This window comes from Panicum virgatum, chromosome 9K (genome assembly GCF_016808335.1).
Source record: "Panicum virgatum strain AP13 chromosome 9K, P.virgatum_v5, whole genome shotgun sequence".
NCBI classification, from domain to species: Eukaryota; Viridiplantae; Streptophyta; class Magnoliopsida; order Poales; family Poaceae; genus Panicum; species Panicum virgatum.
The window spans coordinates 21,584,822-21,610,531 of NC_053144.1; the positions used below are offsets into that span (position 1 = coordinate 21,584,822).

Sequence of the window (25,710 nt, forward strand, 5' to 3'; positions counted from 1 at the left end):
CGCGTGAAATCGTCTAGCTGAAGGACAGATGACCAAATCTCTATCTCTATCTCTAATCTAATCTAATCTAATCTAAAGACCTCTACAACCGGTGAACTTCACAAACCCAGATTGTGCCACGCCGTCTGTCTTTCCGGATCGGGCGTTTAGTCAAGAGCCGTCAATAATGGTAAAATTATCTCTAAAGACCTAAAACCAGTAAACCACATATTATGATAAAATTATCTCTAAAGACCTAAAATCACATATTGGGCCATGTCGACCGTCTTTCTCGACCATCGGATCGGACGTGCGGACGACCTAAATCGTACGAGTTCCAAACCAATGAACTTCTCAAGTTCAAATTGTGCCATGTCGTCCGTCTTTCCCGGCCGTCGGATCGGGCGTTTATTTAAGAGTTGTTCATCGTGGATAAAATTATCTCTAAAGACCTAAAATCAGTGAACTTCTCGAACTCAAATTGTGCCACGTCGTCCGTCTTTTCTGGCCAGGATCGGGCATGCGAACGGCCCAAATCGTGTGAGTTCCAATCATTTTGTAAAAAAACACACGACCTTTAACGAAATCAACCCGCAGTCCGACCTCTCATAGTTATTTTAATGAAAGGACACACAAATTTTATCTAAATAAACCCGCAGTCCAACCTTCATTGTTCAGCAAAATTTGCAAAGAAAACCTAAAGTTTTCATAAATCAACCCGCCATCCTAGTCCTTTCTTACCAATTTTTTAGAAGAACCCTCGGATTTCAATTAAGTCAAACCACAATCCGTTCCATTCGTTACTTACACACGAGCAACGTTATTAGTATAATTTGAATACCAAAACATGTTGAAATAAAAAATTAATCAACATGAAACTTGTTCAAAAAATTTAAGAACTACAATTTATTATAGAACAAATTTTAAAATTCAAAACACTCTCGCAATTCATTTGCACAAATTCTTAAATGCGATCCATTGTACCTACAATTTCAACACCAAACATCTTAAAAAAATGTTCAACACAAAAGTTGCTCATAATTAAAAAAATCTACAATTTTATTATAAAGTTTTGAATACAAACATTGCTCAAAATTTCAAAACCTAAAGCTTTGTTATATAACAAAATTGTTAATTCAAAGTGTTTTCGTAATTTGTTCAACATAAGATCCTGTTTCGCTAAAGATATAATATTGTACCACCATTCTTTTGTTGCTTCTTATACTACCTCCACAATAACACGTCATATTTTAATATAACCACTATTTCATTAAAAAATACCACCAAGTCTATTAACTGCCGCATGATTAAAAGACGGAATCTTCTTATTTCTTGGTTACAGCTAATTGTGCTCTTGTTACTACTGTTCTTGTATACCTCCCTACAGCTTCGCTAGGATGGGGGCATCGTCGCCGATGACAGTCCCGAAAAAGCCAGGGAGGGAGAAAAGCTCTCATCGCCGAAATCCGAAGCTTCAAAAGAATCCCCAGATCTGATGAGGTAGGAATTCACCAGCCCCTCGCCGCTGCGCTCATCGGCGAGTTGGAGGAAGAGCTGGAGAAGCTTATTCCATGGACATAGCGCCGCCTCCACCTTGTGGATGCCACCTGGAACTACTGAACTTTGCGCCGCTGTCAACGAAGCGAAGGACTGAAACCCTAGACTAGCTACTAAAGCTAAGGGTATATACAACGGCAATCGATCTCGCAGCTTCTTTAGTGGACTTGACTTTAAAGTTTAAAATAAAGAACGCAGAGCATGGTTCTGGCAGTTTTACCATACACACTGTATTGAACTAAACAACTACTACTACACCGTATCAACACCTGAAGGCAGTGGCGGAGCTGTGGGGATGGGGTGGAGGGGCTGGCAGGGGCCATGGCCCCCTAACAACACACTTTTTTTGTTAAGTACTATTTAATCTCAACTTAATTTTAACTAAGTTTTTAAGTATTTTTTAAATCTCAGCTTAAGTTTTTAAGTACTTTTTAATCTTAACCCACTTCGGTTCCTCAGAAGTCCACAATCCACCCTGATCTCTAGCCCCGGAAGTTCTCTCCGTTCTCCGTGTGTGGCTGAGCAGAGAGTATTAGCGGACTCACGCCTCACTATCGGCATTGCATGAATGCATGACAAGGCACTGACGGCAAGCAGGCAGGCGGCCAAAGCCAAGATGCACGGCAACGACAAACCCACCTGCTTTATTAATGGCATCGCATATAGCCACCGTCATGGCTTCTGTTTATACTTCTCCAATTAAAACCTATATAAATATATTATTATTGATACGGTATACTCTATAAACATTGCTGATTTCGGATCGCATAATAGAGTTTTTTTTAAATTAGGCCTAATCTTTGTAGGAAACTGAGGTAAAACTAAAATGAACAAGATATATTGACTCCTGCTCCTATTTCTATGAATTGTCATTGCATGATTAAATAATATATATTGTGACTAGCTAGTGCATATTAGCACAATCAATAAAAAAACTAGTGCAAATTGCAAATTTTTTGTAACTACAAATACTATCGGATTTTGTTCTATCGTTGCCCCCCCCCCCCCCCCCCCCCCCCTAATTTTCTTTCAGTTCCGCCACTGTCCGAAGGAACCTGCACCAACCAGCTGTTTTAGTTCTGCATGTGGACGAAAGCATCCCGGGGAGAACAGGGGTGAAAGTATGTTGTATCTAGGGATGCACATGCAGGGGCGGAGGAGGGGGGGGGGGGGGCAGGGGCCTGGCCCCTATAGTCCCCAAATTTACATTACAAATTTAAATTTTGATTAAATTTTTATATAAATTTGTATGGTTGGCCCCCTAACAATGAAAAAATCGACTTTCTGGCTCCGCCCCTGTGCACATGCACCCTCATGAAAATGAAAAATCAGTGACTTGGATCAACTTTTCACCGTATATGCACCTCACGTTAATTTTATTCACCGAGATGAGATAGGAAACTCTGAAGCATGTGCAGAGGGGGTGCATAACCCAGGCCCACCTAGGCATCATCGTGTCGCCGAAGGCCGCAACAGCGGATGCTGCCGTCTCCCGCTCTGTATAGGAAGGGCTAACCCACTACTATAAAAATAATTTATCGCGACCTTTCTAAAACACTTCTAAGACGGGTATAAATTTTAACCACCTCGGTTAATGATATTGATTAACCGAGGCGGTTAATTTTTATTAACCGAGATGGTTAAAAAATCACCTCTTAAAATAGATTAATCCAGACGGGCACCCTTACAATGACCGCCCGGTTAATATAGATAATCGAGTTGGTTGTTCTAAGGCTCCGTTTGGGACGGCGGCTGCGGCGCGTATCAGCGAAAGAAACAAAAAAAAATCCCTCCGAACGGTCTGCGTCCAACGCGCGTTTGCCGGCCGCCCACCACGCGATAAGCGAGCGTTTGAACTGGAAGCGGGGAAAACGCGAGAAGCGAGGTCCGCGCCGTTTATCGCTTATGCGTGCCGCGCTTTTTTGGACCGCAGTCCCAAACAGGCCCTAAAACAAATACCTTGGTTAATAGATTAATCGAGGCAAGCACCATATAAAATCCGCTTCAGAAAATATCGAGGCACAAGTTAAAAACACGATGCTGCTCCCTGAAACCCGAAGAGCCAGCCCCCAAGTAGAGCATCAAGGGCGGCGAGAGTGCCTTCCTGACGTTCCTGTTAGAAATACTACCATATAGTAGGAATTTCGTAACAACTAATCCATCAAGAAAAAAGAGATCGACTTGAATTACGGACATCGATCATAGACGATAGTGTCAATTGATTGGTCAATACACATAGCAATAAGTCTTGTAAATCGCCGCAAATTATATTGACTACCATATATATACATATGTATAATCTGTAATTAATCATGCATATATTTATTTTAAATTTTGAGATTCTTCACCACTATTACTATTTTTTGTGTGAGATAAAATATATCTGGCGGTGAAGCGGCAACATTTTGGGCTGCAGCGCCAAAGCCCAAAGAGGTGCAGGGCGCAGGGCGAACAGTGTTAGATATTGATTCTACCTATAGCGTTACAAAGTCAGGCGGCGCCTCACTACTACTTCGTGTGCTCGCCAACGTTGCACCGGTGGCACCGCAGCGGCCGTTCGCGAACTTGCCGGGGCATGCCGAAGTCGGGACGTGCGGATGGGGGCGCCTTGACGGTTCTCGGCTGGCGTCGGGCACGCCCGCACGGCCACGGGCAGAGGCAGACTGTGGATACGTAACTGTCCATACCGCATAGCAGTCAGAAGAGACGCAAACAGAGATGCGAACAATACAAGATTTGTACAGCTCCCTAGATTTGCCCACAAAGTGACACGTACGCTGTCGTGAATTATTGGTTATAAAAACCATGAGTGAAGAATGGCAGCACCAACAATCGTGCAATTGAATCTGATGCAGGATTCAGAATCGAAAATTCATGGCTATATTGCACAGGCCATTACACTGCTACGTACATGAAAGATAAGGCATGATGGCTGTCAGTCCATGGTGATCCTGCCCGGACCTCCCTTGAGTGAGCTGTACAGCGGCCTCGACCGTTTGAAGCCGGATATGTCGTCTGTAATTCTGTACGTTTTGGGCGGATCGGCTTCGTTGATCGCCTTCTTGAACTCCGCCGAATGGTTGCCGCCGAAGACTTGCACGCTTAATGTCCTCCTTTGTGGCGCGCCCACTTTTATGTACTGATCGAAGAACTCGATGAATTCTTCTTTTTTGAGCTCCCTTAGCGCAGCCACCTGTTTCATTTGTTAGCGAAGGTCATACATCTTGACAATTACTAGCACAATATTCTTATTTCTGTTTCCTCTGAATATAAAGTGGTGACAGTTATAAATTTCGTGAAAATTTTCTAATAATACAGTATTATCTGTTTACTCGAAAGGCTACATCCAGCCTGTTTGCTTTATACTTGATAATATAATTTCCTTTACATGCATTGTTGCTGAAAGGAGAACACTTACCTCAGACGTGGCCCTATCAAACTTCAGAGTTCCTGCCATAATCTCTCCCCAGTAGAAATAAGATTGATCCCATAAGTTGTTACACTTCTCCAGTTTAGAATCAATTAGTGATTTCACATTTCTCTGAAATAACAAAGCCCATGTCAATGCTTCAAGCGCAAAAAGATCTAGTCCAGTGGTATGAAGTAATGTCCTTTGGTTATGAGCATACAAATAGTCCAATGTACGGTAAAATAAAAAAATGAGGATAAACTAAATACTATCACGTCATATTTCTGATCTTTTAACCCATAGTTTCCCATCCTTTTGATCCACTATCTAGGCCCCTGTTCTCACCAATAGTGAGTCTGCGAGAATGTGGCTTCTTTCTATCCAGTGGTGGAGATGTTAAAGAGCGTTGCAAGGTGCACTTACAAAAGGAACAGCAATTTTGCATTGCAAAACACATGGTTTACTAGCTAGAAAGATTCATTAGGCGTGAATGGAAAACCAAAGGTACTAACCTTGAAATCCTTGTCAGAGAGTTCATAGATTTTGCTTTCAAACATCTTAAAGAATTCATCAACTCTAACATCAAGGTATGAAGGATCCTAGGCATCCAACAAAATATCAGCATTAGCAACAACTACTGTAGATTGTTTTTTTTTAAAGGAAACTAGTTCACGTGTTACCTTTACTGTGGACTGGATAACAACCTGCAGTGCGAGGACGCCATAGTCGTTTCTGTAGAATGGGGCAATTGTTGTGAGCTAAGATCTAATTGATATATTTCAATTTCAAATGTGAACTAAACTTCATGTTATTCCTAAAAGGAGATATTGACAAGCAGTAAATGTAACAAAAACCTGAAGCATGTACCTCACGTAAAGACTAGTCATATACCCAAGTTGTTCAACAGTTCGTAGCTGGTTAAAGGCTGGCTGGCTCGCTATTAGAGCGAACAACTGAAGTTTGATATTCAAAATGGCATCATCCTGATGCACCTGAATATATTAAAGATACATGGTAAGTCATTCCGACTTATAAATAAATTCTTGTTGAGTTTGAGTATTTGATAATAGTTTGCATGTAAGCAGAATATTGTATCACAGAGCTTTAAAAATGTTAAATAAATGGGGTAAAACTTGCTGAAGGTACACAACTCAGTGATAACCAGTGCACCGCCAATAATCCGCTCCACAATATTTGACGGTACAAAGTACAAACCACCAATTACTTAAGTTTTGATTAATTCCCCATCCGTTCTTAAATATATGACTCTTAGGACAAGCTATTTAGTTTATATTTTAACTAAATAGTATAGTTTGTCCATAAACGTCATATATTTGAAAATGGAGGTATGATTGCACTTAGGGGCTGTTTTGTTTGGAACCTGGCTGGGCAGCACCAACTAGGCAGCTTCATCCAGCCCCAGGCGTCCAAAATCGGATGCCTGGGCTCTGGGAGCTGCCTGCACCAGACAGGTTCAGTCGACAAAGCAAACAGCTCTACAGCATGGAACGACATAAGATACCTGAATATATTGGATAACTGATGAATTCTCATTCTTCTGGTTTAATCCCTCAGTTTGGTAGTAGCATTTCAACTCATTTTCAAGCATGATGACCCTTTTAGTCAGATATTCGGATGGAGACATGGATTTGAACAAAGAATTTGGGGCATTAAATATAATGTTTTCGATCTCTTGTACAACAGATTTTGCTTCACTTGGTTCAATGTTCCCTACAAGGAGAAATGTAAACGTGCAATTAGAAATATTTTCCACTCAAGACACACATAAATAAACTAACACTATAATTGGTACAAATGCCAAACCTTGAACATAACATTCCAAAAATGTTTTCGACAGTAGGTGTGGTACAAACTTTGCAAAAAAATCCGATTCAAGCAAAGAAAGAGCTTCAAGTTTCTCAGCTGCAGGCCAATTTTTATCTTTCAATATCAAAGAGACATAGTATGAAGCTTGAGAATAAGGTTGTCGGAAATTGAAATTCTGGTAGTCCTTGACAGAAGCTTCCTGAGATTTAAGATACTAGTCAGTAATTACTCATACATACCAGCTATTTGTATTTCCCTAGTATAGGGCCACATTTTGTGTTTTCGCACCATATATGTGCTTGATTAATAGGATATGTTCTTTTTTCCTGCACAAATTGTGGCATCTTTTTGTTAGCTAGTCCCTCTGTCCTAAATTATAGGTTGTTTTGGCTTGTCTAGATGCATAGCTTTTGCTATGCGCTTAGATACGCTGTCTAGAATCTAGACACATAGTAAAAACTATAGATCTAGAAAAGCCAAAACAACCTATAATTTGGAAAGGTCACATTTGTTAGCATCTCTAATAGGTATTGGCTAAGACTGTAATATAGGATGGTTAGGAAGCTTAAACAACAAAATAAAGACAATTTTATTTTTCTAGAAGAAATATTTTAGTTTGCTTCGTTTGTATAAACTAAATTTTTTAAGTGTAAAAAACATTCTATTTAGCTAGATGATTTTTGGAAGCCTGCCATAACTTCCACTTGTAAGCCAACAAATATATTACAATCATGAATAAGAATAACACAAATGCAGAGCACAAGGTCTATGGAACCTTGGTACTTTTTTCAGGACTCCAAAATATCATGTCAACAACCCAAATCACATCAGCTGTAAGGTTAAATGTGGCTTAGAAATATTATGAAAGGGAACAAAAACGAAAGTAATAAGATCCACCTTACCGTCAGGGCAGAAAATCTGTTTGGCTTAACTTCAAAATTCACAATTTGCACTAGTATGGCATTTAAGAGAACTCTCATCTTGTCATTGTAACCACCTAAAGAAATCTTTAATAGACATTTAAAGTTAAATTGGAGTTCTAACAAAATTAGCATAACACTAGTAACTTCACATTTGCATCAGAATTGCAACAGTCAGCATGATAATTATAAATGTGCAGCGTATAGCTGGAATCATAGTAACTAAAAATACCTGGAATCCTGCCGAAGTAACATATATTTCATAGAATAAACCAGCAATTTGAGCATCATAAGCTGCAAAAAATGCAGATAGTATACATTTGAACTTAAAGTTGGTAGTATACTCTAAATTGATCATTATGGATGGGAAAAATATAAAAGTACACCAAATTTACAGATTTGTGCTTACCATAAGCATTCAAATAATCTACTAACAAATCAACAAAGAGTTCAGTAGCAATAACTGCTTCAGGGGAGTGGCTGGATAATGGACAGTGGAAATCAATGATAATGTGAACCTTTGGTGTGGAGAACAACATATCAGGCTTATACCATAACTGTGAAAGTGGGCTCTTCCTTAACACAGTTGGAAAAGTAACCTGTTAAAGCATTTTCTTCGTTAGAGTTATTTACTATGCAAGGTCCCAACAATTCATATGAATATGAGTATGCAGATAATTTTCCTGCATGTTCGAGTAAAAAAAGTACAATGATGTTAGAATTGAGGTACTGCAAAACTGACCTTTTCATGCACTTCTTTAAGAGATAAATCCTTTGGTATGAAGATGTTAGGTTTTGGGAGATGGAGTTTCCCAGTTGGAGCTTTTTTAATCCATTGCTGTCAAGTAGAGAAAATCAATTACGATATGTTAGCACATCAACAGGTTAGGTGAAACAAGATGGAATTCAATAAGACAAGGGAATACAAGAACATGGGACTTTTGAAAAGGTGGACCTGTATCACAGCAGGAGTGACATTTTCAACTGAATATGGTGTGTTGTACCAGGGCTCAGCAGAACTCATAGATCCTTCAAATTTTTTGGACCTCCAGAATATTCTAAATAAATAGAAAGAAGTATTGCATAAAAGAAAGAACAAATGCATATGGCACAATGGGCAAGGTACATGGAAAATGAATTCAATTATGAAAGTGAAGCGGAAATAATCAGCTACTGGGTGTTAACATTTTAACTACCACCTTGAAAGAGTTACCCAAATTGTCTTTATGGACATTAAGAGTCAGTTGACTAAGGTGTCCTCATCGAGGCAAAGGTCAAGTCCTCGTCGAGGCAAATTTGGGTGCCCTATTTTCTTAAAGCCACCAAGTTACTCCTTGATCGGTCTTTTTTTTGGGTGGGTATGGAGCATGGACTATAAGATAGCTAGGCCAAACATGTGCTTACATTATGCATGTGGAGCTTCCCAGACCATGATTTTTCCAAAATTAAACACGGTACATCCGGGCACAGTTCCATCAACTCCCAACACTTCCAATACATATGCATATGTGAATGGACAAAATCAAAAATCGAGATTATCAAAGAGTAGCTAGATTTGAGAAGAGCGAATAGGCTTTTGTATTTTCACCCCAGTGACAAGAAGGGAGATTTAACAAGATTTGCCAGAGTTACTAATGTCGCTCCTACTGCTACCTAAACCATAAGATTGAAGGTACTCTAGTTGACAAGGTTTATTACAGCTTTAATTTGCTGCTCTTGTCTTTTGATCTGCATGCTCATCAGTAACTGAAGTGGCAAAAGGAACGATAATTTTGATTCTATTGTTTGATTTACAAACTCTCCCTATTTTATATCTTAGATAGAAAAGAACCATTTCATGTATGTGTTTACAAGGATAATGATATAGATGACAGATTGCAGAGCGTACCTTACTGTTTCAGGTGATAGTTGATCAAGTATCATATTTATTCTTTGTGGTGCATACTTTGATGGTAATGCTGCTCCAACCAGCCATTCTTCTGGTGGGAACAACTGCAATACAGCTTACAAGTATTTGGAACTGAAGTCTAAGGAAAATAATGAACAGATGAAGTTACTTCAACAGATTTCTGACACTATAAAGAAATTGTAGAATGTTTCCTGATTAGTGTTGTCAATGAAACAGAATACCACAAGGCAATATATTACATATAAAGATAGATTTATATTAGAAATAACTGCAAAAGCTAGACCATGTTATAGGTTGTAGCGAAATATACCCGCATAGTTGAGACAGTATTAATCACATAGCTGATTGGATCGACTTTGTCTTGATAATGGAATTCCATTTCTTTTATTGTCACAAGCTACAAAATGACAATATTAGCATTTACCTTTTGTGTAAGTGAATGTAAATCGTTTCATTTGTTCCACAAGATGCTAAACACATGCAGAAGAGTTGATAATATGACTTATCAACCCGTATTGGAAACAAACAGCCTCTAAATACTTTGTGAAAGGAGAATAAAAAAATAAGCAATTCATTGAATATAATATTACTTTAATATATAATCGATGACCCTCTCCATTACCTCATTAAATATCCACTCATGGACTCCGTCTTCTTTTAATAGATGAAGATAATTAAAGATCAGCCCAACAATATCCTCCATGTGTTCTACAAATGTACAATCATTGCAGCATAAAAGGCTTAAGTAATATCAAAGTGCTTCAAATTAAAATAGTTATGCTAGTCCAAGTAAGCAAATATGGATGAAAACTGACCATGACCTGCATCAGTGAGCCCGATGCCTATTGAGAAAAATGAATATTCATTACTGTCACTGTCAGTGGTCTCTCCAGCTTCTAAGTACATGGCCCATCCTAAAGTAGCCAGATTAGATATGTTACAGGTTGACAGGTAAAGAATGACATGGACTATATCTCAGTAGATAAGGTCAGCAAAAGTATAAGTACAACAACCAACTGTGGAAGTAAAATTACCTAGTTCCTTTATAATATGGAAGATGGACCCCTCGCCTTCATGCTCAATGAGGTGACTCAGATAATGGCAAGGACCTTCTTTGTAAAACTGGATGCTGGGTGTAATTGGCCATGAAATTCGTAGATGGTCGCCTTCTTCTATTGGCACTGTTTTGACAAGAATCTGTATAACCAGTATATGAGAAATCACCCACATTTGGCATCATGAAACAAATATTCTCTAACAAATAGAACTGTCAAATGCGCTGACAGATAGAACTGTCAAGCATTCCATCTTCTACCTGCAAATGTTCCTCTGAAAAAGGATGACTTGGAAATTTGAAGCTTCTCTGATCAGTGTTTTTTATATCACTAAACATACGCTCAACCAAGCCTTGAATGCAATCGAGGCTCTCTACAGAATCATTTTATCAGTAACAAATAGGCTTATGTACTCCAGTGTTCTAATTTGCAATACTTACCCTTTCCATAAACAACAAGGTGCATAAGGTTTGCTGAATAATTCTCGTAGAACTTTAGAAGTTCAAGCCTGATGTCCAGGCCCTTTGCTTTTGGTTTAGTTTCTAGTGTTTCCAAACTTCCTGATATAAATGGAAAATTCAAAAAATCAAAATGACAAATCCAAAACTTATATTACATATTTGGGATTAAAAATTCCAATGAATACACAATAGTGCATGGCCAGAAGATGTCCCTCGACTGCTAGTTTGAACCGAGTTCTAATAGTCTAATATTTATACTTCTACTAATGCAATAACACGCAGATCTATGTGTCCTAGAGAGATAAAAAAAGGTACTGATAGAAGTTGGTTACTGTAGCTATGTTGTTTACTAAAGCAGCCAGACCTAAATGCCTATATAAGGAGGGTACTACCTCCATGTATGAGTAACCTTTGTGAGAGATTGATAAGACTACGCTCCTTTGCTGTTCTCCTTTGCATAATAGACTTGAGCTGCTAAGTACACTAGGGCGGTTCAGCTTGCATTGTAATTCCTCTCAACCCCCTAGGGCACTTTACTAGGGCACTTTACAAGCGCGTCATTGTAACCACAAACCTTTTTGCTTATTCGAGAAAAAAATTCTTGCCTCCCAAACAAGTTGGGTCCAAAAACTAACAAAGATAATAAGCTGCCAAAATGAGCACCGACTGCAACTATCTGAACATAGAGCATTCTTACCTGTACTGAATTTGTGGTAAGGGTGATCCTTTGAAGACAAATGCTTATGAAGCTGTGAGAGGGGAAAAGAAAGAAAGAAACTGAGGCCACAATTGAGCATGGCTATTGGATCAAAACTTTATAGTGAAATGGTAAGTTTGAAAAGTGGAAGATATTTTGAGGATAAGCAAGACCTAGATAATGCAAAGTATGGTCAATTCTTGTTCCAAAGTAAGTATGATCGCTACAAAAATTTACACTGGTGTTCTCGTAATAAGGAGGCATAACTTGTAAAATTAAAATATGATAAACTAGGATATTTAAAAGAACCATAACTTTGATAATGCAATAAAATAATTATGACTGTTTTAAAAGATTTAAACTATTATTATAATATATTAAAGCACACCTTGCAAATACGAAAATTGTGTACTCAAAATGCCTTTATGCACTACTGACTGCTGTTTCTGATAGAGAGATGACACAATGCAAAATGCAAAATAATAATCTGATGTACTGAACTTCCAAGTACCTGATATATTCTGCTGCCATCAGACAACAAATTATTCTTGTATTCTGTAAGGTCAATAAAATAGAAAAATTAGACAGGATGTGGATCTCTTATCTCTTAACTACAAATAAAACATTTAAAAATTACATAGTTATTATGGTTGTTAGCTCAGACTAGGTAAAAATAATCAGCCATCAAAAGCTAGTTGCTTTGAGACATAAGGTTATTTTAATTTTGCACTATGTCAAACTTAACTTGGAGCAAGTTAATAGAAAAATACAGCAACATCTTAAACATCAAATTAGTTTTGTTAAATCCACCATGGAATATGTCTTGGTAGTGAATTTATTTGACATTGTAGATGTTGGTGCTGTTTCTGCAAACTTGACAACGAAGTTTGATTGACAGGAAAACTAAAACGACTTACATTTTGGAACCAAGGGATTACTATTTATTTTATTTGGAATACAATAGAAGGATATGCCTTGTCAAATGCAAATAGAGTCACCATGCACAAAATAACTGCTCACCAGAATCAACAGCTTTTGTCTCTCTAAGAACAGCATCCTGTGACATCAGTGGCTTAATGAAGAACTGAGCAAATCTGTGCATCAGGAATAACCACATTTTTATTCAATGGATAACCATGCAGTAATGCAGAACATAATTCAGAAGCTTATCCAACATACATAGATAAACTGAGAACAAAATACTACTCAAGAAACTTGCCTATCTAAGGCTTCTTCAAAATTGTCCACATTGACATCGAAAAAGAAAATCGTTGTCTCTCTTCTTGTATATGCATTCCAATATCCACCATGCTGGTATTTTCACATCATACCAAATAGTCAAAGTAGTAACCAAAATACGCTGAAAGTGGCCAGGAATATTATTACAAAAATATAAGGTGCCCAGTCAACTTCTAACAAATAATAATAACAGAATTCCATGCAGCAAACAGTCCAGAGTTGTAGAGAGCTTAGCAACTAACTGACTTATGAAAGGAGATTTTTATTGCCTTTTTTCAGCATTCGCCCTGGCAAGTAAGGGTAACAAGACTATCACCAAAATATCCATACACAGACGAGCTGCAGAGTTAAGTGTATTTTGTTCGAGATCACAACATACTACATATTTGCATTGCTCATTTATGGTAAGACTGGATTTGAGTTGTACTCTAACCACCATGCCCCTATGGCCTTTTGGTACAACCTTACAAGCAGTGTCCCCCGCCTAATAAAAGCATTTCCTCTCATCTTTTCTCTAACTCATGTATCATGTTGTGACAGGCTCAGCTTCTAAAATAGAGCACACTGCAATTGAGTTGAAACTCATCCAAATTTTTATTTTTGTGTGATTTATGTTAATTGCTGAACTCAGAGGGTGAACTTTTTTGCAAAATGAAATGAACATGAATCCCTCCACCCTCCCTGCTTTGATTGGAATTGATGAATAGAATGTACCTCTGTGATATATTTCCTATACTCATCTTCTTCAGGGTACTTCTCGCTGGCATAAAATAGCATGTGTTCTGTAAACAAGACACGGTAATAAAGTCAATACCAAGACAAGAAAGAAAACAAAGAAACAGATAGTGTATTTTCTAGACAAATGGTAAGGAATCATGACTATGGTTACAAGAGAATGATTTTTTGTTCAATGACACAGGTATCCATCAAATATCTTTTTAGATGATGTTGGGCAATGTTGCCTCCTCAAGATTACAGCAACAGATTGTTAAAAAAACAGCGCCCCACGCCACTCTAGCTTAGTCTGTCAGGTTGCCTTGCATGCGTGGCAAATAATAGGTAGTTGGAAACAATCCTGCAACTGCTCAGTGCTTGCATAAGTGGTAGTCCCATGTGTGTACCAATGTGTTGCCTAAGGAACCCTGTGGGAGCAAATTTTAGGCGGGCTCTGAGGGAATTTCAGGCAGGCTGCTGGTTTTTTTTAAAAAAACACAAGGGACCCTGTGGGAGCAAATTTTAGGCAGGCTCTGAGGTTAAGAAAACTCCCCTCCTCTGCCCGTCATACTCTGCATGTCTAGTTTTTTTTTTAACCACAAGTGCTAACCGTCCCGTGGCCGCCAGCATATAAAATATAGGAATGAGGAAGCTGCCAAGGATCCTACCACGCAGGAAGGTCCAGGAGTGATTTGGATTTATTTGGACAACACGGTCCTGTACTACTTTACTGAGTAAACAATTCTTAAATCGCTCCATAGATGCGATTCAATAGTAGCACCGACCCGGAGACTTATGTTGACACAACAATTTTAAAAGACTTCCTGAGAAAAGTGATGCATTAACCCTAGGTCCTGGCCAAAAAAGTTTGGGGCACAAGGGATGCATGTACAGGATCCCAATCATCATGGTCATGGATGCTCTCAAAAATAAACACAGATTTCTTGCTCTGGTTATATCATTCCCTCAGACCTCAGGTGGACTAGGCTGATTTTGGCTAGTTCAATAACACTCTCGAGAAAGAATAAGTCGAAATAAATTGGAATAAGATGAAAACAGACAAACCAAACAGAGAGATTATAGTGTACATCTAAACCGTCAATCGTTTACTTTGATGATCCGACGGACAAAACATGCCAAGCTACAAAAGGAACATCCATTGACTATTATTCCATTGAATTAAAATTAATATAGACTGCAAATACGTGCCAAGAATCATCATTTGACCGATGAAAGCACCACGACGAACAAAGGCAACCAAGAACCAACTCTAGTCCGTGCGGCGCGTGCACTGGCTCCTCCCCCGCGGCTCCGCCCGCCGGCGGCCGCTGCCACCGGCAGCAAGGCCGCAACTCGTCCTCGGCCGCCCAAGGCCGATCAAGTCAAGAAGTCGATAAATGGAAGAAGGAAGAAAGGCTGGTTTGTATTCTAGTATTCTCTAATCGGCTGATGGGCTTCTCTATTAGGGGCAGGGCTGAAAAACAGGCCGGCTCAGGAATAAATGTATCTTCATGTTCCTGTTCAATTCAACCTCCGTCGAGTGTCCAGCGGCAAAGCGAGATGAGCTGAGCGAGCGAGGGGATGGATGGGGAGGACCGAGGAGAGTAGTAGTGAAGCAGTGAACTCACCGAGCAAGTGCGCGAGGCCCTCGAGCCCCTCCGGGTCGCTGAACGAGCCCACCTCGACCTCCATGCACGCCGCCGCCTGAGCATAGCGAGAGAGAGAGGTTAGCAACCATTCCGAACGGCGGCCGGCCGGAGATGGCGACGGACCTACATGATGGAACCCAGGCCAAGGATCAGGCACCAATCTCACTAATTTCAGAGATCAACGAAGAACACTCATGAACTCTGCACTCACTCTGTACTCGAGAGAACAGAGAAACACAGAAATCGCTTTTTTTTTGGTGTAGTCTCCAACCGAGCTGCTTTTCTCATTATATATCTCAACAAAGCTTACAACCGAAGGAAGCAAAAGAATCCAGAACGAGTGAAACACGGACGACATGCGCCACTCAGCTCCCATGCCGACAGAACCCATACTGTCTCTGTTCTTGAACAGAGCACACTGCTCACACAAAAACAGAGGAGACTTTTCTCTAACTAGCACACACAAGTCAAAGCTAGATTACAAGTTAACTACTCCCCGATCATGTGCCAACATTCGTGCCATCCCACGACCGCACATTACGGATCAAAACGCACGCACCTACGCACTCTTCTGCCCTGAAGACTCGGGCCTGGTGCTTATCCGAATAAAACTGAAGATGCTATTCTCTGAAAACGTCTTTCCAAACAAAACGGCTTCCCGCCTCTTGCTTCTGCACTTTCTGAACATTCAGACAAACATCGGCTTGAACATTCAGAGGCCCCCAACATCAAGATTAATCCAACATACTCCTCCTTAATCTTGGTGTGGCTCAAAATCACGTACACCCATCAAGTGTCGCATGGTTGCTAGCTTCACCACCGGCAACGCTTTAGTTAGAGCATCTGCTCGCTGATCTTCAGACCTGACGAACTCAACTACTATCTCACCCTTCTCCACACATTCTCTGATAAAGTGGTACTTAGTGTCAATGTGTTTGCTCCTCCCATGGAACACCGGGTTCTTCATCAAAGCAATGGCTGATTTGTTATCCACAAACACAGTGATTGGCTTGGGTTCTCTGCAGGTAACCTCTGCAATCAAATTTCTTAGCCATTTGGCCTGACAAGCTGCAGCTGCTGCTGCCATGAACTCTGCCTCACAGGAAGACAGAGCAACTGTCTTTTGCTTCTGAGAACACCATGTAATCAAACTGCCATTGAGAAAGAAGGTCATCCCCCCAGTGCTCCTCCTGTCATTCACATCTCCTGCCAAGTCACTATCTGAAAATCCAAAGATTTCTTCTTCCTTCTGCTGTTTTGGGTAGAACAAACCATAGTGTGTTGTTCCCTTCACATAACGCAGAATATGCTTGACAACTTTCAGGTGTGCTGTGGTAGGTTTCTCCATGAACCTACTTGCAACTCCCACTGAGAATGACAGGTCTGGTCTTGTATGCAGTAAGTATCTCAGGCAACCAATTACCCTTCTGTACTCAGTGTCATCCACTATTTCACCTTCAGCATCCTTGTGGAGTTGCATTCTTGGCTCCATTGGAGTCTTAACTGAGTTAGAGTCACTCATGCCAAACTGAGTAAGTATCTTACTTGCATAACCTGTTTGCTTAAGACTGATCCCAGTACTCTGCTGTTCTACCTCAATGCCAAGGTAGTAAGTGAGTAATCCTAGATCACTCATCTCAAACTCATGCATCATCTGGTGCTTAAAAGCTCCAATCTGCTCTGTGTTGGCACCTGTGACAATTAGATCATCAACATAAACACCCACAATGATTTCATTACTGCTGTCTCCCCTCATGTAGACTGCTGGCTCTTGTGAGCATTTCTGAAAATTTAGAGACTTCAAACTTTTGTCAAGTCTTGTATTCCATGCCCTTGGTGCTTGTCTAAGCCCATACAAAGCTTTACTAAGCTTGTACACTTTTTCTTCCATGCCTTTTACCCTGAATCCCTCAGGTTGTGAAACATACACCTCCTCTTTCAAGTCACCATGCAGAAAAGCTGACTTAACATCCAAATGGTGAATCTGCCAACCTCGATTTGCAGCCAAAACTAACAATAATCTCACTGTGTCTAATCTAGCCACAGGTGCAAAGACCTCATCAAAGTCCACTCCATGTTTTTGCACGTAACCCTTTGCTACAAGTCGAGCTTTATGCTTTAGCACTTCACCATTTGAGTCTCTTTTCAGCTTATACACCCACTTTAATCCAATAGGTCTATGGCCAGCTGGGAGTGTAGTGAGTGTCCATGTTTGATTCTTTTCAATGGACTGAATTTCCTTCTCCATTGCATCCTGCCAAGCCTTCTGCCCAGCTGCCTCTGCATAACTGAATGGTTCATCAGTTTCAGCAAAGAAGGCATCCTCATCATCACCATCAAAGTTCAATTCAACTGTTGGTGCTTCCCTGAGAATATCTGAAAGCCTCCTGTACCTTGCTGGAGCTTCATCTGTGCTGGACTGACTGGAAGGTGATGCACCTTGTGCTGACTGCACTCCACTTGGCTGATTGCTTATTGGGTCCAAGTGTGTTGCTGAGCCACTCAATGCAGGTGATAAACCAGCACCTGTTGGTACTGGCGTGACTGAAATTGCACCTTCAGGTGACCCCTCAGCAGCTGCTTCAATGATCACTGGTGCTTCTTCTTCCACTGTTGCCCTCTGGCCATGCCCAACTGCACCTCCAGTAGTGCCATCTCCACTGCCTCCAGGTGACTCAGCATAGAACCAATCCTCAACCATTAACTCATCAGGTTCAGGCTCACCTCCTCCAGCATTCCATTGCCACTGTAATTTTTCTTCAAACACCACATCACGGCTTACAACCAGTCTTGCTCTCTGTGGATCAAATAAACGATGTGCTTTGCTCCCTTCCTCCACTCCTAGGTACACCATAGGCTGACTTCTTGCATCCAACTTCTTCAGATGAGAGCCCACTGTCCTCACATGTGCAGTGCACCCAAAGACTCTCAAATGTGCCAAATGAGGCTTCCTCCCCTTCCAAGCTTCAAACGGGGTCTGATCGCCCATTGCTTTTGTTGGCAATCGGTTCAACAAATAGACAGTATGCCTCACTGCCTCTCCCCAGAACTTGGCTGGCACATTCATTGACTTGAGTAGAGACCGAGCCATTTCCATGACAGTGCGGTTTCTTCGCTCAACAACACCGTTCTGCTGTGGTGTATACGGTGCTGTACATTGCCTTGTGATCCCAGCTGCAATACACACCTCAGCGAACTCTGATGACAGGAATTCACCACCTCGATCTGTGCGAAGCACCTTGATCCGGCGATCACACTCATTTTCTGCTAATGCTTTGAATCTGACAAAAGCCGAGCAGGCCTGATCCTTTGTCTTGAGTGTGTAGATCCACATCCACCTGGTACAATCATCAACAATTAACAGAAAGTACTTGTTGCCTGCAATTGTCGAAGGAGTGATCGGCCCACACAAATCTGCATGTAGCAGCTGAAGTGGCTCATCAGCTCGGTAGTCTGTTACTGCAGGAAAAGGCATCCTTGCCTGCTTTGCCACTAAACAACCGTGGCACACTTTGTTAGGATGAGAAATGAGTGGTACCCCAGCAGCCATTTTCTTCTCTGCCAACTTCTTTACTGACTGAAAATTAACATGCCCCAACCGTGCATGCCAGAGCCAAGCCGGGTCTTCCATTTCAGCCAGCAAGCAAACAGGTGATCCCAATCTCAGTTGTATTCGGTAGAGACGATTCTCAGAGCGCTGAACCCTCATAATGAGTTGCCATGGTTCCTTCTGAAACACCTCCAACTTCTCCTCATCCATCACAACCTTGTGACCACACTCGGTCAACTGCCCAAGGCTGAGTAGATTACTACAAAGACTGGGTATGAAATACACCTGATGAAGTAGCCACTGCCCACCATTCTTATAGGCAAAAAGAATTGAGCCCTTTCCTTTGATGTGCACTCTGGAGCCATCACCAAATCGCACACTGCCTGTGATGCTCTCATCAAGCTCGAGAAAATTCCCTTTGTCTCCAGTCATATGGTTACTTGCACCATTGTCAAGATACCATACGCCTGCATCATACACATCTTGCTTCACCTGATGCAGTTCAGGACTGAACTTTTCTTCATTTAGGAACACTGCTTCCTGCCTGTCATGGTGCTCCTCCTCCAGCACTGCAAGCATCAGTGCTGGCTCTGCACCTTTAGTTTCTGCCATGTGAGCTTTGGCTTTCTTCTTCGGCTCTTTACACTGATTGGCGTAATGGCCGTATTCTTTGCAATTGAAACACTTTATGTGGCTTTTGTCTCGTGGTTTACCTCCTGTGTTCCTGCCACCCTGATGCTCACCACGACCACCCCGGCCGTGCCCTCTTCCACGGTAGCCGCGTCCACGACCGCGTCCACCTCCATCAGAACCGCTTTGCTTGCCGGAGCTCTCGCCGCCCTCCTTCTTGTGCTGACCATCCGCGAGGAGAAGATGCCCATCGCCTGCAGCACCGCCTCCACCGCCAGCCGATACGCCACGAGTGCGCTCATCGTAGGCCTTCAACCGGCCCACCGCCTCCTCAAATTGCATAGTTTTGAGGTCACAAAACTGCTCCATCCCGGCGATGCAGTGGATGAATCGCACGGGGACAGAGTCAAGCAGCTTCTTCACCAAAGCCGCATTCTCCAAGGTGCCGCCGAGATTGCTGTAACGCACCGCCATCTCGGCGATGCGCCCGGCGAGCTGATCCAGCGACTCACCGCCCTTCACGCGCATGGCGTCGAACTCGCCCTTCAAGGTCTGTAACCGTGCCTCCTTCACTCGATCGGCGCCGACGAACCTCGTCTTGAGGCTCTCCCACACCTCTTGCGCCGTCTTCTTCCCGGCAACCTCCATGAGAAGATCCTCCGGGAGTGCCTGAAGCAGACACGACCTCGCCTTCTTGTTTTTCTTCACGTCGATCGCTAACCCCGCCTCCGGTTCAATCGCCTCCCACACATCCTCCGCATCGAGCATGGCCTGCATCCTGATCGACCACGCCGTGTAGTTCGACCAGTTGAGCTGCGGGTACTGGAACGGCACACCACCGCCTCCTCCGCCGCCGCCGCTGCTTCCGCCTGTGCTGCTTCCACCGGCGCCTCCTGCCGTGACGACCGACATGGGATGGAACTGAGGATACTTTGGCATAAACCTGAGGCTCTGGTACCAAATGATGGAACCCAGGCCAAGGATCAGGCACCAATCTCACTAATTTCAGAGATCAACGAAGAACACTCATGAACTCTGAACTCACTCTGGACTCACTCTGGACTCACTCTGTACTCGAGAGAACAGAGGAACACAGAAAGCGCTTTTTTTTGGTGTAGTCTCTAACCGAGCTGCTTTTCTCATTATATATCTCAACAAAGCTTACAACCGAAGGAAGCAAAAGAATCCAGAACGAGTGAAACACGGACGACATGCGCCACTCAGCTCCCATGCCGTCAGAACCCATGCTGTCTTTGTTTTTGAACAGAGCACACTGCTCACACAAAAGCAGAGGAGACTTTTCTCTAACTAGCACACACAAGTCAAAGCTAGATTACAAGTTAACTACTCCCCGATCATGTGCCAACAGTCGTGCCATCCCACGACCGCACATTACGGATCAAAACGCACGCACCTACGCACTCTTCTGCCCTGAAGACTCGGGCCTGGTGCTTATCCGAATAAAACTGAAGATGCTATTCTCTGAAAACGTCTTTCCAAACAAAACGGCTTCCCGCCTCTTGCTTCTGCACTTTCTGAACATTCAGACAAACATCGGCTTGAACATTCAGAGGCCGCCAACATCAAGATTAATCCAACACTACATACCTTGTCGGCGTCGGGGTCGCTGATTACTAGGACCTCGAGCGCGTTGGCGAGCGCCACGCGGCGGTACTCCCGCTTGTCGCTGCGCGCACGGATGAACTCGACATTGCCGCTCCCCGTCGCCGCCATCAGTTCAGCAAACGCTCACAATCCTCCCCCTCGCTGAGATCGATCGCAATGGAGGATGCTGAGTTGGATTGAGACTTGATTAGTCAATCTCGTCAATTTATACGGAGGGGGCCAGCCGCTCGCGGGCGGCCTAATTTGGAAACTCGAATCCCTCAGCCATACTGCCATAGCAATGGAGCAGATTTTGAGTAATAAATCCATGCGGATACCATTTTATTGCTGGTTTTTGCTTCCTCTTCTTCCAAAGCAAGAATCCAACGACGACCAAAAAGGCTTGAGCATTCGGCTCGCCAGTCTGCACGCGTGCGGCTCGGGTGGTCGGGCATTCGGCTCCTAGACGCCCACGGCACATCACATCCGCGCGCAGCATCCAGAGCCGCGACGGCGGCACCGCTACCGGCGCGATCCACCGCTGTCCCCTCGTCCAGCCGTGCTCCCTTTGACCTCCCTCTTCCTCTGGTGCTTTTGCCTCCGTCGTACTCCGCCGCCGCCGCCATGCACCGTATAGTTGCCTCGCTCGATGGCGGCGGCCTCCTCGACATTCCTCCGCTGTCATCGCCTCCATTGTTCTCTGATTTACGTCATGGCAGCTCCAGGCGGCCTCCAGCAATAAAATTAGATAATTAATTAATTATACATCCATCACAGGCTTCATGTTCACATGATCACATCACTATGAATGATTCGTTTATAGTCTGAAGGGAAGAAACAAATTTGAAGCAATTCAGGAAATCAAAGAATAATTGAACCTTAGGCGGATGAGGAACGATGATGGATAAGGCGACGAGGTTGAGGCAGATGGCCTCGCAGAGCGAGGAAACTACACAAGCGGGTGACGCAGACGGCGGCGGATGGCGGAGAAAACATCGGCGGCGGATGGCGGAGGATGCGGCGGCGGAGGATGAAGGTGGCAAGAAGCGGAAAAGGCTGCGTTGCGTTTCGGCGCGGCGAGCCGAGCTGCAGCGTCCTTGTCCAGGAGCCGAGCCACACGTTGGGCAGTTGGAGAGAGCCGAGCTGGCAGCCTTTCCCATGCAGAGGAAGCGAGCTCTCGCCTCTCGGCGTCGTCGGATCGCTAGAGCCTAGAGTCACCAGGCTGCAGCAATCGAGGATGGGTCCGTACCGGAGAGAGTTTGGGGTCCGTCTCCACTGAATTTTCTTCCAATTAGTAAGGTCTAATTTTAATTTGTCGATAATTAATGAGGATAGTACTAATTGCTCTTTCTCATTTTATGAAAAAATAATTTTTTAACTTTAACTAAGAAACTAATTAGTATCATCATTATTGAGAAAATACCTTATATAGCACCGGATAAAAATTTTGCCTTCCTTTTTAGCATCAAAATTTTTCTTTCCTTCCTTTCTTGACACTTCCGTTAGATTGGTTATTAAGTCCAATCTGAAAGACATTTTTGCCCCTCGTATGCAAGTCTCCGATATGTTATCCCATCGCTCTGCACCACCTCTACCAGGTCATCTTTCTTGCGCCGCTTATACTTACCTCCAGGTTGCTGGCTTCACTCATTCTGTCCAGATCAAGCTCAATTAAAGTTGGTATTGATATTCGATAATGTGGCTGGCAACTTGATTTGATTTTGTACTTGGTGCTTGATTTACTAGCCGCAGTGGATATCCGGTGGTCAATCTGAGTCTAATTTGGGGCTGCCCTTTCTCGATGACGCGGGCCTGCAAGGCTGCAAAAGGGCCTCCAGCACGCAAACGCCGTGCGCCGGAGACCAACGCGAGTGGCGGCGGCTGTGACCACACCAGCGAGTGCTGCATGGGTGGCGCTGGCGGCGGCAGCACGAGGAGAGCGCCGACCTCACGGGTTTTTTTTTTTTTCGGGCAACCCGACCTCACGGGCTAGTGCCTCGTGGGAGTGCCAGCAGCCAGCAGATTAAAGCAACTCCACCAGTCTCTCTATGTTTATTAGATTAAATAAAAAATCCCGTGTTTCCACCTCACCAAACCGACCCCTTCGCTCGGCTTCTTTGCAAAAGGAGTCCCGCTCGCCATCCCATGTGCGGGCCTCCTTCGCGCGCTTCGTGCGCGTCCGTCTTACCCTCCCTCCGCTCAGGCCCGGCTTAGAAGTGGGGGGGGCAGGCAGCAGGGCGACGGCCCGGGGCTCACAGATTCCGGGGGGCCTAAGATTTAGTATACAGTAGGTAGTAATATTTGGCCTAATTCGGAGTATACGAGCAGACAGCTAGACACGCAACCAGTCACGCAGGTCTTTCGGACATCCGCGTGAATTACATATATTATTAGAATTGCTATCTTTTTTTTAATTACAGTCTCAAATGAAAAATAGTTGACCTAAGAACCTCCATAATGTGAGGCTTGAGCGATGCTAAAAAAAAAGAAGAAAGAGTATTGGGTGCATTACTCTACACACTGTGAGAGACGATGCTTATTTCATGCTATGCCAAGAAAATGTGGAACGGAACAAGAACTTGCGCAGGTGCCAAATCCATTAAAAATTGTTTCATTGTCCTTATCAGCTCTCCTCGCCAACTGCCGCTCACAGCTTGTCTCGAGTCTGGCGAGAGATAAACTAAAAACATTGCTATTTTATTTGATGTGAGTTCCAAGCATATTTGATAGTTTCGATGACTGTTAATCTATACACTACAGCTCTATAAAGTTGATGCATATTCACTCACTGTGAGATTTTTTTTCAAATATCATTGCAATAATGTGGAGGGTCTGGTCCTGTTTGGATCCCAACTTTTTTCAGAAGTCCCTATCACATCAAAAGGAATCTTACTATTTTATAGTATTAAATAAAATCTGTTTATAAATGTTTTTTGACAGCTGAGTGTTTTTTCGCGAGACGAATCTAATTAGCCTAATTAATTCAGCTACAGTGATGCTACAGTAACCATTTGCTAATCATGGCTTAAGATGCCTCATTAGATTCGTCTCGCAGTTTAGCCCCAGAATTCTGCAGTTAGTTTTATAATTAACATTTATTTAATACTTCTAAATACTAAAAAGTCTCTGAGACTTTTTTAAGTCCCTATTCCAAAACACCCCGGCCCCATAGTGTTTGGCTCGCCCTAGGGCCCTTGAAAATCATGAGCCGGCGTGCCTCCGCTGCTGCTATGGCCTGAGACGCCGACGCCGTGCTGCTCGCCGCCTGCCCTGCCCTGCCCTCCCGCTACTACCCCTTCGCTGGAGCTCGCGGGTCAAGCGGGAGCAGCGCCACCGGCTGGCCCGCCTCTGTCCCGCCCTCCCACGGCTCTTTGGCGGGTCCCCCTCGTGGCGGCGCATCGGCCGGCGGCCCCCTCGCGGCGGCGCGGCACGGCGGCTGGCCGAGCCCCCTCGCGGCGGGTCCCCTTCGCAATGGCGCGGCGCGGCGCGACGGGTCCCCCTTGCGGCGCAGCGGCCGACCAAGCCACAGACCACTTCATTGGGAAGGAAGCCCGGCAGAAAAGGGATCCCATCCGAACGCAAATCGAAGGGGAACAAACAGACCTCACAGCCCAAGCGACAAGGAAAACCTCACCGGAGTTGGAGCGGAGGAGCAAAAGCTTCACCGTCATGTCGCCATCCTCGCAGAGAACACTGGCACCGGCGAAGAGAGGAGAGTCCCCCGGCGTCGAGACCACCATGGACAACTTTATTCTAACTCTAGACTAGAAACTACCCTAGACCTAGAAACTATACAGGCACCCGGCCGATTCGGCTTCCCCTCCCTCTCCAGCGCCGACGTGGTCGCCGGAGAGGAGGGGAAGCGGGCAAATCGAGCCGGGACCAACGAAATCGCCTTCCGCCGCTGCTCTTTACTGTAGCAAGGGGAAAGGGGAAAGGTGTTTTTATGTAAATAGAACATAAATTGTGGTGCATAAGTTGTGGTGCCAAATAGGGGTGTAAAAATTTTTTAGTGTCATATAGGGAACTTGATTTTATCCATTGCTATATAAGGATTTTTCTCTTAATTATTACATAGATCGTTAAATATATTTTCATGATAAATTTATTTGCACGTATTTTCTATGAATCTCAAAGCATAAAAAATTTAATGTGCACGCATCCCAAAATAACTTCTATTATGGGACGGAGGGAGTGCTACTTTATCTGAATTCTCGGTTATTTGAATTGTTGTGAACTTAATGAGCCAATGTAGTACAACACTATTGTTTTCTTGCTTATAGTAAGAAAAACACTATTGGGCACAGACCACCAGAGGCACTGACCACTGAGGCAGAAAGAAGAGTATCGACACGCTAACCCCGCGATCTTCAAAGCCACTTTCAGGTTTCAGCATAATGTTCCTATGTGCTCGATCTGTCTACAGCGAATATACACGTCACTTAAAAGATACTATAGCATGCCCACTGAATCAAATATAGTATGTTTTCCGAATTTAACAATGAATCA

General features: G+C 43.2%; 1 protein-coding gene across 3 annotated transcripts; it reads right to left on the reverse strand.

Moving 5' to 3' along the window:
- Positions 1-4,302: 4,302 nt before the first annotated feature.
- Positions 4,303-21,616, reverse strand: LOC120650747 (insulin-degrading enzyme-like 1, peroxisomal). 3 transcript variants are annotated; one of them, XM_039927993.1, is made up of 26 exons: positions 21,205-21,613; positions 15,396-15,471; positions 13,768-13,835; positions 13,034-13,125; positions 12,835-12,908; positions 12,326-12,369; positions 11,815-11,866; positions 11,097-11,216; positions 10,917-11,029; positions 10,636-10,798; positions 10,417-10,515; positions 10,224-10,309; positions 9,912-9,998; positions 9,581-9,684; positions 8,648-8,750; positions 8,435-8,530; positions 8,102-8,291; positions 7,925-7,986; positions 7,675-7,779; positions 6,770-6,971; positions 6,468-6,676; positions 5,813-5,937; positions 5,626-5,677; positions 5,458-5,544; positions 4,955-5,077; positions 4,303-4,729 (listed from the first exon to the last, which is right to left on the reverse strand). In XM_039927993.1, the coding sequence occupies exons 1-26, from the start codon at positions 21,328-21,330 to the stop codon at positions 4,472-4,474; spliced, it is 2,916 nt and encodes a 971-aa protein (XP_039783927.1). In that variant the 5' UTR covers positions 21,331-21,613; the 3' UTR covers positions 4,303-4,471. The 3 variants fall into 3 exon arrangements, with proteins under 3 accessions (XP_039783927.1, XP_039783928.1, XP_039783929.1); XM_039927994.1 differs by lacking the exon at positions 9,912-9,998 and having other exon boundaries at positions 21,205-21,616; XM_039927995.1 differs by lacking the exons at positions 15,396-15,471; positions 21,205-21,613 and adding an exon at positions 13,296-13,340.
- Between the last annotated feature and the right edge of the window lie 4,094 nt (positions 21,617-25,710).